The following is a 13517-nucleotide window of genomic DNA, read 5'->3' as shown; positions in this document are numbered from 1 at the left end:
CAAAAGGTATATAATTATAAAATGAATAAGACTCCTCATATGTGTTTATGATGATACAGTTAGGATAGGAATAATTTTTTTTTATGAAGAACAAAGTTGATGCTATATGTTCAGTTGAAGATATAGAAAATGCTATAGAAAAAAATCTTTGTTCTGACTAAATCTACTGTTTATGTTCTTTTTTATGTTTGTTTGGTTTAGATGTTGTATTTTCTTACCTTTCTCAAGGAAACAAACTATTTTGGGTTGATGCGTTTCAAGACAGAATAGAGGTTATGGACTTGTCTACATCTGAGATCCAAGTTCTATTACAGGAAGAAAAAGCACACTATTTTGGAATTGTACTCATCGGAGACTATCTATATTACACATGTTGGATAAAGAAGTAAGTTGTACTTCTTGAACAGATATTAAATAGTAATTATCATCAATACCTTCCTATATGTGAGTACTTTAATTTTTGATGTAATGACATATCTGATTGGTTGACATTTTTATGTATTATTTCACAGACGTAACTTTACCACGTGACTGTGACGGCATATATCGATATTGATTTATTAGTGAGTTTTGAATTACGAATTAAGTTATAAAGAATGATTTTTGGTCTATCTGACATAACCTCAATGCATGCTGTGAACAATTGAAAATAACTTTTTACGCAAATTATTGAGTGTGATCAATCTATTTTTTGTCATATTTCAAAGAATATAACAACAATTAATAAATTAAAATAAAATAAAATTAATTAATAACAAAATACATTAGGTAAAAACAGGCAAAAATACAAAAAGGGGGGCATGCCAGAATTTTTTCGTGCACGTCAACTTTCAACGATTTTGATATTTCATGAACTATTTAGAGCTTCTAGAAAAAAATAAATGAGAACTTTTGAGTCTAGACTTGACTTACTAAAAATATATAGTCAATTTATAAAACTTGTCAAAGTAAATATTTCTGTGTTTTTTTGTTCAAACGGCATTTAAATAGTACAGGCATTTTCTTATTAATTCGTGCATTTTGTTAAAAACCTGGAAATTTGCTAACAAAATTTAAAATACCAGTACCGGTATCCCAAAATAATCGGACTCAGTATGAAATAAAATGCACGACATACCAACATTTGTAATAACACATTTTGTTGATTTAGAATGAATATAACGATATATACTCAACATATTTAATCAGTTTAGCATTAAATTCTCATCAAACTAAAATTTATATAGGTTACATAGTGTTTAAGTTTTTAATGAGGCTTTGTAATGAGCACTGGAAATAATAAATCAATAGGTCATTTCGGTGAAGCAACGCTTTCCTTTTAACCTCTCAAATTTGATTATTATAAAAGAAAATGCTTGCATTAAACAACTGTAAGCAGTACATTCTTGGTAGTCATAATAATGTAACTTAATCTTGCAAACTAGGTGAACTGGAATACTTTTTAGGTAGATGGACCAAACACAGTTCTTATCATTTTCTATAAATACAAAAAATTATCTTTATATTTGACAAGCTAATGCGCAAAAAGTTACTATAACTTTTTAATATCTATGCAGAACTTTCGGTATTCTTTAAATTATCACTCCAGTCAATATGTAAAAAGCCTTGTTTTAACATTAAGTCTGAATTTATAATATTCCTAACACAAGAATAGCCTTTGATCATACCTAGCGGGTTTGAGGGTTTGGAGACTAATCAAAAACTAAATAACACTCGCAGTTGACTAATGGTAACAAAATGAAAAAAATGTACATCTGAAGTCGGTTATTTGTTTGGCAGATGCATAATATTAAAACCAAATACTGTCATAAAACGATCGTAGTTAAAAATAATAATTTTACTGTATTTAATTATAGTTACATATCTCGAATTTCCAAAAATGGAGGAGATTCTACAGTTATAGGACCAAAGAGATTCTCAAGATTAAATGGAATTACTGGATATAAATATTCAGAAATTCTTAGAGGTACTGTTAACAGTTTTATTATTTAAAAAGAGAAAAAATGATTCTTCAAAAACACGAGGTTCTTTAGTACAAAATTTCTGAATATATTTCAATATTCAAGACCGAAATTACAAATAAGGGGAGGGGAATCCGTGGAAAAAACAATGCAAGGACTACCTTAATGAAAATAAACGAAGAAGAAAACGTGCAGCACTAAAGAAATAAAATGTTCACAAAGGAAAACGAACAATACGAACCCAACCGGAGTGAGCGTGGGAAATCCGGCAGGAAAGACACCCTCATTTTTCCACTTTAAAGATCAATTTAGGTTAGGAGGAAACATGTGTTAATGGCATTGGTAACAAACATTCTATCTAGGTCAACCAAGTCACCGTAATCTAGGGTCAATATATCATTTTTAAATGGCGTATTCATAAGCCGCTGAGCCCTATCGAAAATATCTGTGTATAAGAAGTAGTTTCCAGCAAAGCGTCGAAGTTTTGAGACAACACGTTCTTAGAAGCGGCTTGATTGTGACAATTTAAGAATGCGTAGTTTACAAGGGGAGATCAAAATAAATAAGTTAAATTGATGTAAATTAGATTTATTGTTTTGTTTAAGGTAATCCTATATGCAGAGACCAGTGTCACCACCTTTGCTTACCATTATCTAAATCATCATACAAATGTACATGCGCAGATGGTTATGTATTACGTGGTAGATTATGTAGACTCCCAGGTAAACATTTACAGATGGAATAAAGCGATTGTTGGGAAAATCCGTGCCCTTTTTCAGTCTAGTAATTTAACTGACCTTTTCCAATAAAATCTCAATAAATTCATTCCATAATCTATACAGGTTTTTTTAAAAAAAAAGATATGTATTTATATGTGACATCGCCAACAGACTAAGGTTTTATGAACCTCAAAATTAAAATATCTTCCTTTGACGTAATTCTTTAAGTTGCTATATTTTTGCAGAAATGTCGTGAACTATTTATATTATGATATTTGAAAAAAAAGATAGAAAGTGAATATGTTTTTATGGATTCTGAATATTAAAAGCGTCATTTATTTTCTTTTCGTACGGAAGCACGATACACTCAAATCTACGTAACTTCTCTTTTCTTGCAGATAGTAACAGTACAGATACTGCAGGTTAGTATTTTGAGGTTGTGGTAAACATCCTTAGAGAGAAGGGATATTTATATAAAAAAACAACAAAAACAAAAAACAAAAAAACAAAAAAAGACAATGTGGTGACATGCACTTACAATTACATGAATTCCTAACAATACACTTTTTAACTGTTTGGTATCTTTTTTTCTTTTTTTTTTTTTGGTTTTCTAATCTCTTTCCGTCTATGACTATGGTCAAATCGAAATTTAAATTGAAATTCTTAGTTTGTGACATTAAGGCGAAAAAGAAGCTGTTGTTATTACTCTCTCCATAGATATATCACATTATTTGTTAGTGTTAAAAAAGAACGAAATATGATGTGTAGAAGCATTTAGGGCGACCAATGCAATATCTGATATTTCAATAAATTTTTCCTCTTATTATATTATAGGAGAAATTGATCCAAATAATTCAATAGGTAATATCTTTTCAACATTACTTGCAAACACATAATTTAAGTGATTAAACGAAAATGTAAAAAAGTTGATTCAATTTCTAATTTTATTTCCAAATCATTTGAAGAATGAATGTAAAATTGGAAAATACTGTCTTTACGATTAACGTCTTCTGCACCTATTTGTCAGGTGTGGACAGGTTTTGGGCTACTGTGACTTATCTATGCTCGAGAACAAAATGTATGGTACAATACCTTTTAAAGATTTTACATACAATATGTGGAATTATCAGACACGATATCCATTGATGACTCGATGAGATAAACCTAATGCAAATAATTCGTCAGTGATGTAACGATGTTATTTTATATTTTTCCGTATAGTATAAAATTAACTTTTTTTTTTCGAAATATCGAGATGCTATTAAACAGCGCTTTTAGCAAATGAAAAACTAATAAATTACATTTGTTGATCTCTAATCCATAAACTCTGGTGATTTACAATTGTTAGTGTACCATACCTTAGTTACAAAAGGTGAAAAACAATTTCATATACTGTACAGAAAATACCGTTTTCGGCTATGTAGTACTGTAAACCGTGTTGGACTAGACGCTTAATTCAGTAAGAGTTTTTGGAACAAAATAGACTGGTAGAATATTGTCCTATTGCTTATTGATATCAGTTATAAGAATATGATATTTATTTGCCTACCATTATCTAAATCATCATACAAATGTACATGCGCAGATGGTTATGTATTACGTGGTAGATTATGTAGACTCCCAGGTAAACATTTACAGATGGAATAAAGCGATTGTTGGGAAAATCCGTGCCCTTTTTCAGTCTAGTAATTTAACTGACCTTTTCCAATAAAATCTCAATAAATTCATTCCATAATCTATACAGGTTTTTTTAAAAAAAAAAGATATGTATTTATATGTGACATCGCCAACAGACTAAGGTTTTATGAACCTCAAAATTAAAATATCTTCCTTTGACGTAATTCTTTAAGTTGCTACATTTTTTGCAGAAATGTCGTGAACTATTTATATTATGATATTTGAAAAAAAAGATAGAAAGTGAATATGTTTTTATGGATTCTGAATATTAAAAGCGTCATTTATTTTCTTTTCGTACGGAAGCACGATACACTCAAATCTACGTAACTTCTCTTTTCTTGCAGATAGTAACAGTACAGATACTGCAGGTTAGTATTTTGAGGTTGTGGTAAACATCCTTAGAGAGAAGGGATATTTATATAAAAAACAACAAAAACAAAAAAACAAAAAACAAAAAAAGACAATGTGGTGACATGCACTTACAATTACATGAATTCCTAACAATACACTTTTTAACTGTTTGGTATCTTTTTTTCTTTTTTTCTTTTTTTTTTTTTTTTTTTTTGTTTTCTAATCTCTTTCCGTCTATGACTATGGTCAAATCGAAATTTAAATTGAAATTCTTAGTTTGTGACATTAAGGCGAAAAAGAAGCTGTTGTTATTACTCTCTCCATAGATATATCACATTATTTGTTAGTGTTAAAAAAAGAACGAAATATGATGTGTAGAAGCATTTAGGGCGACCAATGCAATATCTGATATTTCAATAAATTTTTCCTCTTATTATATTATAGGAGAAATTGATCCAAATAATTCAATAGGTAATATCTTTTCAACATTTCTTGCAAACACATAATTTAAGTGATTAAACGAAAATGTAAAAAAGTTGATTCAATTTCTAATTTTATTTCCAAATCATTTGAAGAATGAATGTAAAATTGGAAAATACTGTCTTTACGATTAACGTCTTCTGCACCTATTTGTCAGGTGTGGACAGGTTTTGGGCTACTGTGACTTATCTATGCTCGAGAACAAAATGTATGGTACAATACCTTTTAAAGATTTTACATACAATATGTGGAATTATCAGACACGATATCCATTGATGACTCGATGAGATAAACCTAATGCAAATAATTCGTCAGTGATGTAACGATGTTATTTTATATTTTTCCGTATAGTATAAAATTAACTTTTTTTTCGAAATATCGAGATGCTATTAAACAGTGCTTTTAGCAAATGAAAAACTAATAAATTACATTTGTTGATCTCTAATCCATAAACTCTGGTGATTTACAATTGTTAGTGTACCATACCTTAGTTACAAAAGGTGAAAAACAATTTCATATACTGTACAGAAAATACCGTTTTCGGCTATGTAGTACTGTAAACCGTGTTGGACTAGACGCTTCATTCAGTAAGAGTTTTTGGAACAAAATAGACTGGTAGAATATTGTCCTATTGCTTATTGATATCAGTTATAAGAATATGATATTTATTTGCGATTCATAACACTCATCTTATTGTGCAGTTTGCTTTAATATTTTTGTTCATATCGATACTTCAGGATATAACAAACCTACCCCTTCTTCTAGCCTTATGAGTAAGTAATTTTATTAACTTTTTATGGATTAATAAGAGTGTCTTCATATCCCCAATTCAATGTCAAGTCATTTTGCTGTGCATTTATATAGTGTCATGTTTTAAAAAAAAATAACTTCAAAGTTTTACATTTGGGGACGTGTCAAAACTGTTTTTTTAATTTTATTATTATTATTATTATTATATTATAAGAAAAAGCTTAATTTCCTTTGGAAAACTTGTAAAAAGAAAAGTAAAGTAAATGTTTTATCATTCCTTTAGAAACGGTACATGCACCACATGTGAGATATTAAAATGACAAGTTTAACTACATTGCAAATTAAAAGTTGTATAGCTGACAATGGAAGAAACTTCCATTGAATATTGATGAATTAATTTCTTAACTTACTTTTGTAGATGTCAGGAACAATTCAAATTTATCAGTGTCAGGCATTGTTGCTGTTGTGTGTGCCTGTTTCGTTATATTCGCTTGTGGATCAGTTGCTGCAATATATATTTATAGAAGGTATTTTACATACCGTTTGCTCTACAGAAGTCTTCTTAATCACAAGGCAATGAAATCAGACTTAAGTTGAACAATCGTTCCAGCCAACACAAATTAAATACAGTTGCATATGAAATTAGAAGATGTATGGCACATGACAGTTCAGGCCATTATATCCATTAATTATATATATATATATATATACAAACGTCTCGGAATGTGACGACTCTATTCACTCTATTCTATTAGAGTTTTTACTTAGAACGCAGAAAGGGAGATAACTCTTATCAAATCAATGATTTGTGAATAATCTTTGCAAAACGTTTTTGTAGTAGAACTTCTGAAAAGTACATCAATTATTTCAAATTTTTGCCTAGTTGGATTTGTCTTACTATAATGAATGCTATCTTCCTTTGATTCATACCGTTCTGCTCTTTTCGGAATTTTTTTACAAAGGTTACTATGTTGAAAAGAGAGTAATTCATAAATATTTACAAAGAGTAGACTATAATTTTATTTTGTTATTCAAGTTTAACTAGTTGTTTTTCAGATCGTTGTTTATTTTTAAGTAAATCCTGTTTGTATTAACATATCAATAAGCAATTCAAATTAAATTGTAGATCATCATGTGCCACCCAATCCCATATACTTGTTTTATTTTCATATGGAACTATACTTAACTCTGCAAAACATTATATTTAGAGTAAGTGTTTGTAATTCAAAACAGTAACTTTTTTTTATATTGCTGTCATCTCCGACGATGTATATAGTCGTTTAAGATCAGATTCTTCTTTTTTATAGTGACTCTAGAATTTTGTATTGAATGCAAAATACCTTAATTTGTTCAATCTTTTTCAAAGATTTATATTTTACAGACTGTTTAATACTACACTTTGGATATCATTTTAACTTGGTATGGTAAGAACTATTGTTCTGTAATAGTCAAGGTCTGTCTCACTCCTGTTTTCAAACAGAAAATGACTGGATGGAGTTTCTGTTTATTTCCCGTTGGTTTTAGCTGAATTAACAAACATGATAATACTCCTATCTTAACTGCTCTTGGCTATACAAACTTGTTACAAATACTGCTTAGCTTTCCTTTAGAGTATGAATAAAATTATTCTACTTTTTGTACTTTACTAAAAGTGATAATTGAAAGAAACAGGAAATAATTGTCAATGGAAGATCACATTTATTTTTTATTCATCGACCATTCTATGTTGAATGTTCAGTGGAGATTATTATTTTTGAGACCCATTATTACGACCAGTCTTAATTAACCGAAATACCACTTAACTAATATTACATACTAAACAACCAAATACCAAATAAGAAAAAAAAATTATTAAAAAAAGAGTTACAAAAAAGTTAATACCATTTAATGACTTACAGTTTTCCTTGTCTGGTCTCTGTCCTTGCTTACATTCGTTTAATTTACGCTAGAATCTTGGTTTTTCTTAATTACTTTCATAGCATTTAAATTATATTTTATTATTTATTATTATAGTTTAAAAACTAAGGTTTAAGAATATTGTTATCTCGGTTAAATATTCTAATGACCCTCTCTTCCCTGCATTTCTTTTCTCGTATCTCCTTTTAAAGCGGTTTCTTTTTTTTCAGGTTCCGTTCGATTCCCATTCGCCATAGACGATTGACAGAAGAAAATCAAGTTGACACGTTCTACAGAATTACCTTTCCTGAGAAAAAATCACGAGAGGAACCTTATATTGATTCAAACTTTGATTCGGGGATAGAAAATCCTTCCTTTGATAGAATGGAGGAGGCAATATTAAAACATTAAGTAAAGATATATAGAACGTCTGATACTTTCTGAGAAGTGTATTAATTTGGAAGACATGTATTGAATATTCGTTTGCATATCATTATGGAAAATAAGATTGCATTTTAACTATGGACATATTTTTGTAAACAAGAGGTATTCCATAACATTTACCCGTTTGGAATAACTCCGTTGTTTGCTTAAACAGTTCATCCGTATGGAATATTTTTTGCTGGAACACTGTATTCATGTGGAATCACACTAGTTATTGCCGGAAAATTCCATTCGTATGGAACCACACTAGTTGTTGCCGGAAAATACCATTCGTATGGAACCACACTAGTTGTTGACGAAACATTTCATTTATATAGAATTCATACTGAATTGCAATTTTCGCTGCTCAAACATGTATGTATCGAACAGTGGTGACGTGTACATTGTAAAGTAAAGTTACCTTTGTGTTTTGAGATAGTGTTAAACGTTCAGAAACACTTAAATTTTCTACAAAGTAAGTGTTTCAACGGTCCCCCATTTTACATTTTCTGAACTATTTAAAGGCAGTAAAATGTCTTGCGTGTATGGTGATGACAAACATTAGTAAACAATCAGGTATAACTTCTTAATAATGATGTACATCAGAAAACATAAAAGAAAATAAATGATTGAGTCAAGAATGTTAGGCTGATGTCCGCTTGAGTTACATAAATCTTCAAATAAAATTCTTATAAAATCTTTTTTTTTTTCAATTCTTTTTTCAAAATATTTCATTTTATGCAACTGTGTTTCACTTTCTAGAGTGCATACGAACTCTTAAAAATATTTTTTTAGATTTTTATCTCAACTGACTTAAGAAATTCCAATTAGCCCCAATGTAATTTAAATTTTAAATATTTATATTTAAATTTTGAATGCTGGATCAGCTATTTGAATATTGGATGTTAGCAGAATCAAACATCCATGTGGTCGGGCAACATAATAAAGCAAGGTCACTTCAAGTAATTTTAATATCTATAAATGACAATACAGCATTAAAAATATTTATTTTGTGATGATTGATTGATATTCAAATGAATTGATGGCACATAGATAAGTTATGTACCTGAATATTCAATTAGCTCTTTCAATACTTAAGCATACAAAAAAGAAAAGAAATATACAAAAAGGAAATTTCAATATTTTAAAATTGGAATAACAATAAGTCTAACAATAATGCTTTTTTGTTTGTAGAGATAAAATTCTATAAATATTTCCCAGAATTCGTATGTACTAAAGAAAACAATTTGAAATAGAAAAATTGAATTATTTCGACAAATGAATTTTAATAAATAATTTTCGAAGACTTATAGAACTCTAACGGACTATATAAAGACTTATATATTAGGTAAACAACATACTTAAATTAAGCGAAATATTTCTAGACTTCAAATAAGGGTAACAACAAAATAACAACCATAATCAAGCCAATGCCATAATAGATATTCATAGACAAAACAGATATTACACCATCGGAGTAGCTGGTACCGCAATGGTCCTAACTTAGTACAGTCATTTTAAACGAAGGTTTAACAGCGCTAAACCCCTTCTTCCACTGTGGTGTAAACATACCGCTGGTGATTAAATAACATTTGTGTGCTACAGTATCACAACTGGTAAATCAGTGGTCACATCAGCACAAAACAAATCACAAAATGCAGTCATTAGATATAAATGAAGCTGATAAAGATGTGCAAACCTTCAGCGTAACTAGCATTTCATGATTGAGTTAAAACTAATTTGTTTAGGAAATCTGGACACCACGAGTCATATATTAACAAAAAAATAATATGATTACTTAACCTTGAATCAATAACACGCCCCCCCCCCGTGCAGGCCTGCAGCAGCGCTAAGCTTGTCGTAAAAGGCGACTAAACAGTGCTCAGAACCCTAGCCGGGGGCTAGGGCGCTTTGCCCACAGAGCAACTGGGATGTGTGCCCCAGTTGGTGGAATGGGGTACCCCTGGCGTGTTACATGCTGGGGTTGTCAGGCTATAATACGGAAAACCTGACCGCAAACCATAGTGGTGCATCGTGTTGGGAAAGATGCCACGTTCTTCGCATGGTAAAGAACCCTACTGTGGTATTCTCCCGGAGTAGGAACCATAAGGCTCCGCCACAGGAGGCTAAATTGCCCGACCCTACCCACCTCTCCCTATTTCCAGTGGCAATCAAAGTTTGTCGACCTCATTGTCCTCGTGTCCCATCCCTTTTTCATTTTATCATCATTTCATGTTCATTTTATCATCAATTTCATGTTCATCGTCTGAATATAGCTGAAATATTGCTGCTCGGACGTTAAACCCCAACAAATAAACAAATAAATAATAAATCAATGACACGCATTTGAAAGGAGGGGATACAACAATTACTGAGCTGGCATAATCAAAAGGAAGCGTCGAGAAACGATAAAAATGAAAGGAAACATATTTTATTTCAAAAAGAGGAAAAACATAGAATGACTTCTTTCTTATAATCATTAGAGTTCTGTCTACTAAGCTCAAGTAAAAGAGTGTCATATTCTCCATAATAGTTTAGTCGTCGTGTCAACCACCATCGAAACAGTGGTTCGCGCCTGTTCCTTTAGAATCTTCTTTATCGCCTTCTTGTCTGCATCTCAACTTCCATCACAGTTACAACTGTTTTTCATCCACTTTGACCTGTTATATATGTCGATAAAACGTGTTTGAACATCTTACCCTGCACAACCGGGACTTGTAAGTCGATCGCACAGCGTTTTGTGGTCGCAATCAATTTTGCGTTATCCGTTTTTGTGTTGATACGTTTTTACATGATATTTCCCTATTTTTAGTCTTTGTCCAAACGTATGATCAATAGTAAAACCCATGTTTTATCTTGTCATCGTCGTTATATACTTTACAAAAATAATAGGATTACATTTATACAGTTATAAAAACCAGATGTGATGTCCTTTATTTACAATTTTGTAAGAAAGGAAAATTGTTAAAAAAAAGTGTCAGACTACTCAAAACAATTTCATTTGCGAGATTGGTTTGGTCAAAAGACGATTTGATGAAAAATATGCTATAGGACCAATACATATCATACTCTATTTTTTTCAATTCAGTCTACGAAAGCTGAACAATTTCAGCAATATGTATTATTACAGTCAAAACCGGTCTCACAAGGAGTCAAAAAAGTAAAGAAGATATAAACAACCAATAGATGAAAACAAAAGGAACCAAATACCATTGAATTGGAAAAAAAACAAGAAGAAACCAACTTCAAAATAAGTCTTGAACTGTTGAACAGGTCCAGTTTAAGAAGATAATAAACAAGTAAAAACTAAGAATATTATGAAAATTCACCATCTATAATATGTACTGAGGTTTTTCAATACATAAGGAAAGTTTGTTCAAATGAAAGAAATTCGCCTAATATTTTACATGAATTTCACATGACGGCTTTGATTCACCTTAATTTCTCCTGAACTAAGTCACAAATTTTATCTGCTTATTTTATACATTCCGATTCAGAAACTGTACTGCATTCTGTGATTGCCTTTGTTCATGACGTTCCCCATTAGTCAAAACATATTTTACGAGGACGCTGCGTCGACGCAGACGGCAGTTGAATTTCTGAATTGGTCCATTCATGTGAACATCGCCTGATATTTGAGTGAAAAACGTGAAATAATTTTGCCTGCGTAGGTAAAACCAAAACTTAATTACAGATAAAACTTGTTTTTTTCATCATGTTTTGTTCTGTGTTTTGTTTGTATTATACTATTATATGCCGGAACAGTGAGATCTGTTATTTGACGGTTATTTCCCACTTTTGGCGCCTTACTATATGGAATTGATTTCCTTGTATTGCACGTGATATTTGATTTTTAATGAGTCAATTTGTCTTATTCGAAACCGGCACCTCTGTATGATTTTTTTACTTGTACAAAAAGTTATGTTGTGTACAAACAAACGGTAAATTTTTAAAAGTGTACAATAGTAATCAAGGGAACCAAGGTTATAGCGGTAATCAAAAGAATACAATCCAGGGACAAAGACCAGACACGGAAAACAGACATACACAACAAAGAACATGAAGTAAATAAAATCATACATACAAAGTAACAAAGCAAATTAGCAACTCAGACTTCACTAAAAACTGGGAGCATGGACCAGGTGTACCGGTAGGGTAAGCGTCCTCTGCTTTTCTAGAAACACCCGTCGAGTTGCTCATAAAAAGCCAAGTCCGGGGTAGACAAACGAGGAATACTTCTTCTTCCCTTGTTTTTATATTCTTTCAAGATGTTGATATAAATATTAAAACTGACATGAACATAACTCTCATAACAAAAAGTCTTCTTTTTCGTATTGCTATGCAAATACATAAGAATAACAAAAGTGACAAAAAATCTGTACAAAGCATTGATGAATTATTGATGCGTTTATTCATTAGTCAAAACACATTTTAGGAGGACTCTGCCACGACACAGACAGAAGTTGAATTTCTGAACATACCTCATACTTTAACGCCGATCTTTTGTTGAATGCAACGTGTTATATATATGTCGCTTTTGTTGTATTCGACTTGAAATGAAGTGTCACTAATCCGTTTTCGTTGACGTTGTCTTATTTTCATTGTTACATTAGCATTTTTGCTTACCATCAAATTAAAGATTTACCTTGCAATAAGTGACTCAATTATATTCTAAAATTGGTTTTTTTTATTTTCTTTCTTATTACTGCTATATATGTGGGTACGTAGCATTGTATGCTTTGGCACCTTTGAAAAACATTGCTACAATTAATCTCCACGCATTTATTATGATTCCATGAGTGATAGCTTTCTAAATAAATGATAATAATCCAGTGCCTATACAATTTCGATTTACATCGTATTCGTAATAAAGAGTACTTTAAGGCGTGATTTGATGAGATAGATATCTTTCTTGATGTCCATTTCTCTTGTCGATTAATGAATTACTTGACAATCGCAATTCTTTCCATTGACACCCGGGATAAGGTTTGGCGAAAACAAATTGTAATATGTTTTATTTTAGCAAATATCAAAACATAACATAAAGGGCCGATTGAAGCTAAGATGTGTATTTTATAAAAGGTCAATTTTAGATTTAGATTTCACATAAATATGACATGTTTTTGATTATTTATTATCATGATTTGATACTTTTTCATTGCTCATATCAGATAATGCCAAATTGACAATTGAATAAAAATTATTTGTTCATCATAATTTAAAATGTGACCTATATATTTGACCTTAATTTCTTTCTAAC

General features: G+C 30.8%; 1 protein-coding gene across 8 annotated transcripts in view; it reads left to right on the top strand.

The window, feature by feature from the left end:
- Window positions 1-8691, top strand: part of LOC148624589 (low-density lipoprotein receptor-related protein 5-like) — a 34743-nt gene extending 26052 nt beyond the window's left edge. The window contains exons 15-25 of one of the 8 annotated variants that reach the window (XM_088567295.1): window positions 229-385; window positions 1857-1966; window positions 2567-2683; window positions 3079-3102; window positions 3515-3541; window positions 4702-4725; window positions 5153-5179; window positions 5926-5961; window positions 6357-6465; window positions 7320-7362; window positions 8065-8200. In XM_088567295.1, the coding sequence (XP_088423421.1) occupies window positions 229-385; window positions 1857-1966; window positions 2567-2683; window positions 3079-3102; window positions 3515-3541; window positions 4702-4725; window positions 5153-5179; window positions 5926-5961; window positions 6357-6465; window positions 7320-7353 (665 nt within the window). In that variant the 3' untranslated portion in view covers window positions 7354-7362; window positions 8065-8200. Of the gene's footprint in view, window positions 1-228; window positions 386-1856; window positions 1967-2566; window positions 2684-3078; window positions 3103-3514; window positions 3542-4701; window positions 4726-5152; window positions 5180-5925; window positions 5962-6356; window positions 6466-7319; window positions 7363-8064 lie in introns of all 8 variants that reach the window. The other 7 variants (XM_088567287.1, XM_088567288.1, XM_088567289.1 and 4 more) reach the window with 7 other exon arrangements.
- The last annotated feature ends 4826 nt before the right edge of the window (window positions 8692-13517 follow it).

This window comes from Perna viridis, chromosome 2 (genome assembly GCF_037379345.1).
Source record: "Perna viridis isolate PV_CMFRI_1.1 ecotype Kerala chromosome 2, ASM3737934v1, whole genome shotgun sequence".
NCBI classification, from domain to species: Eukaryota; Metazoa; Mollusca; class Bivalvia; order Mytilida; family Mytilidae; genus Perna; species Perna viridis.
This window is presented reverse-complemented; position numbering and strand designations above follow the sequence as displayed.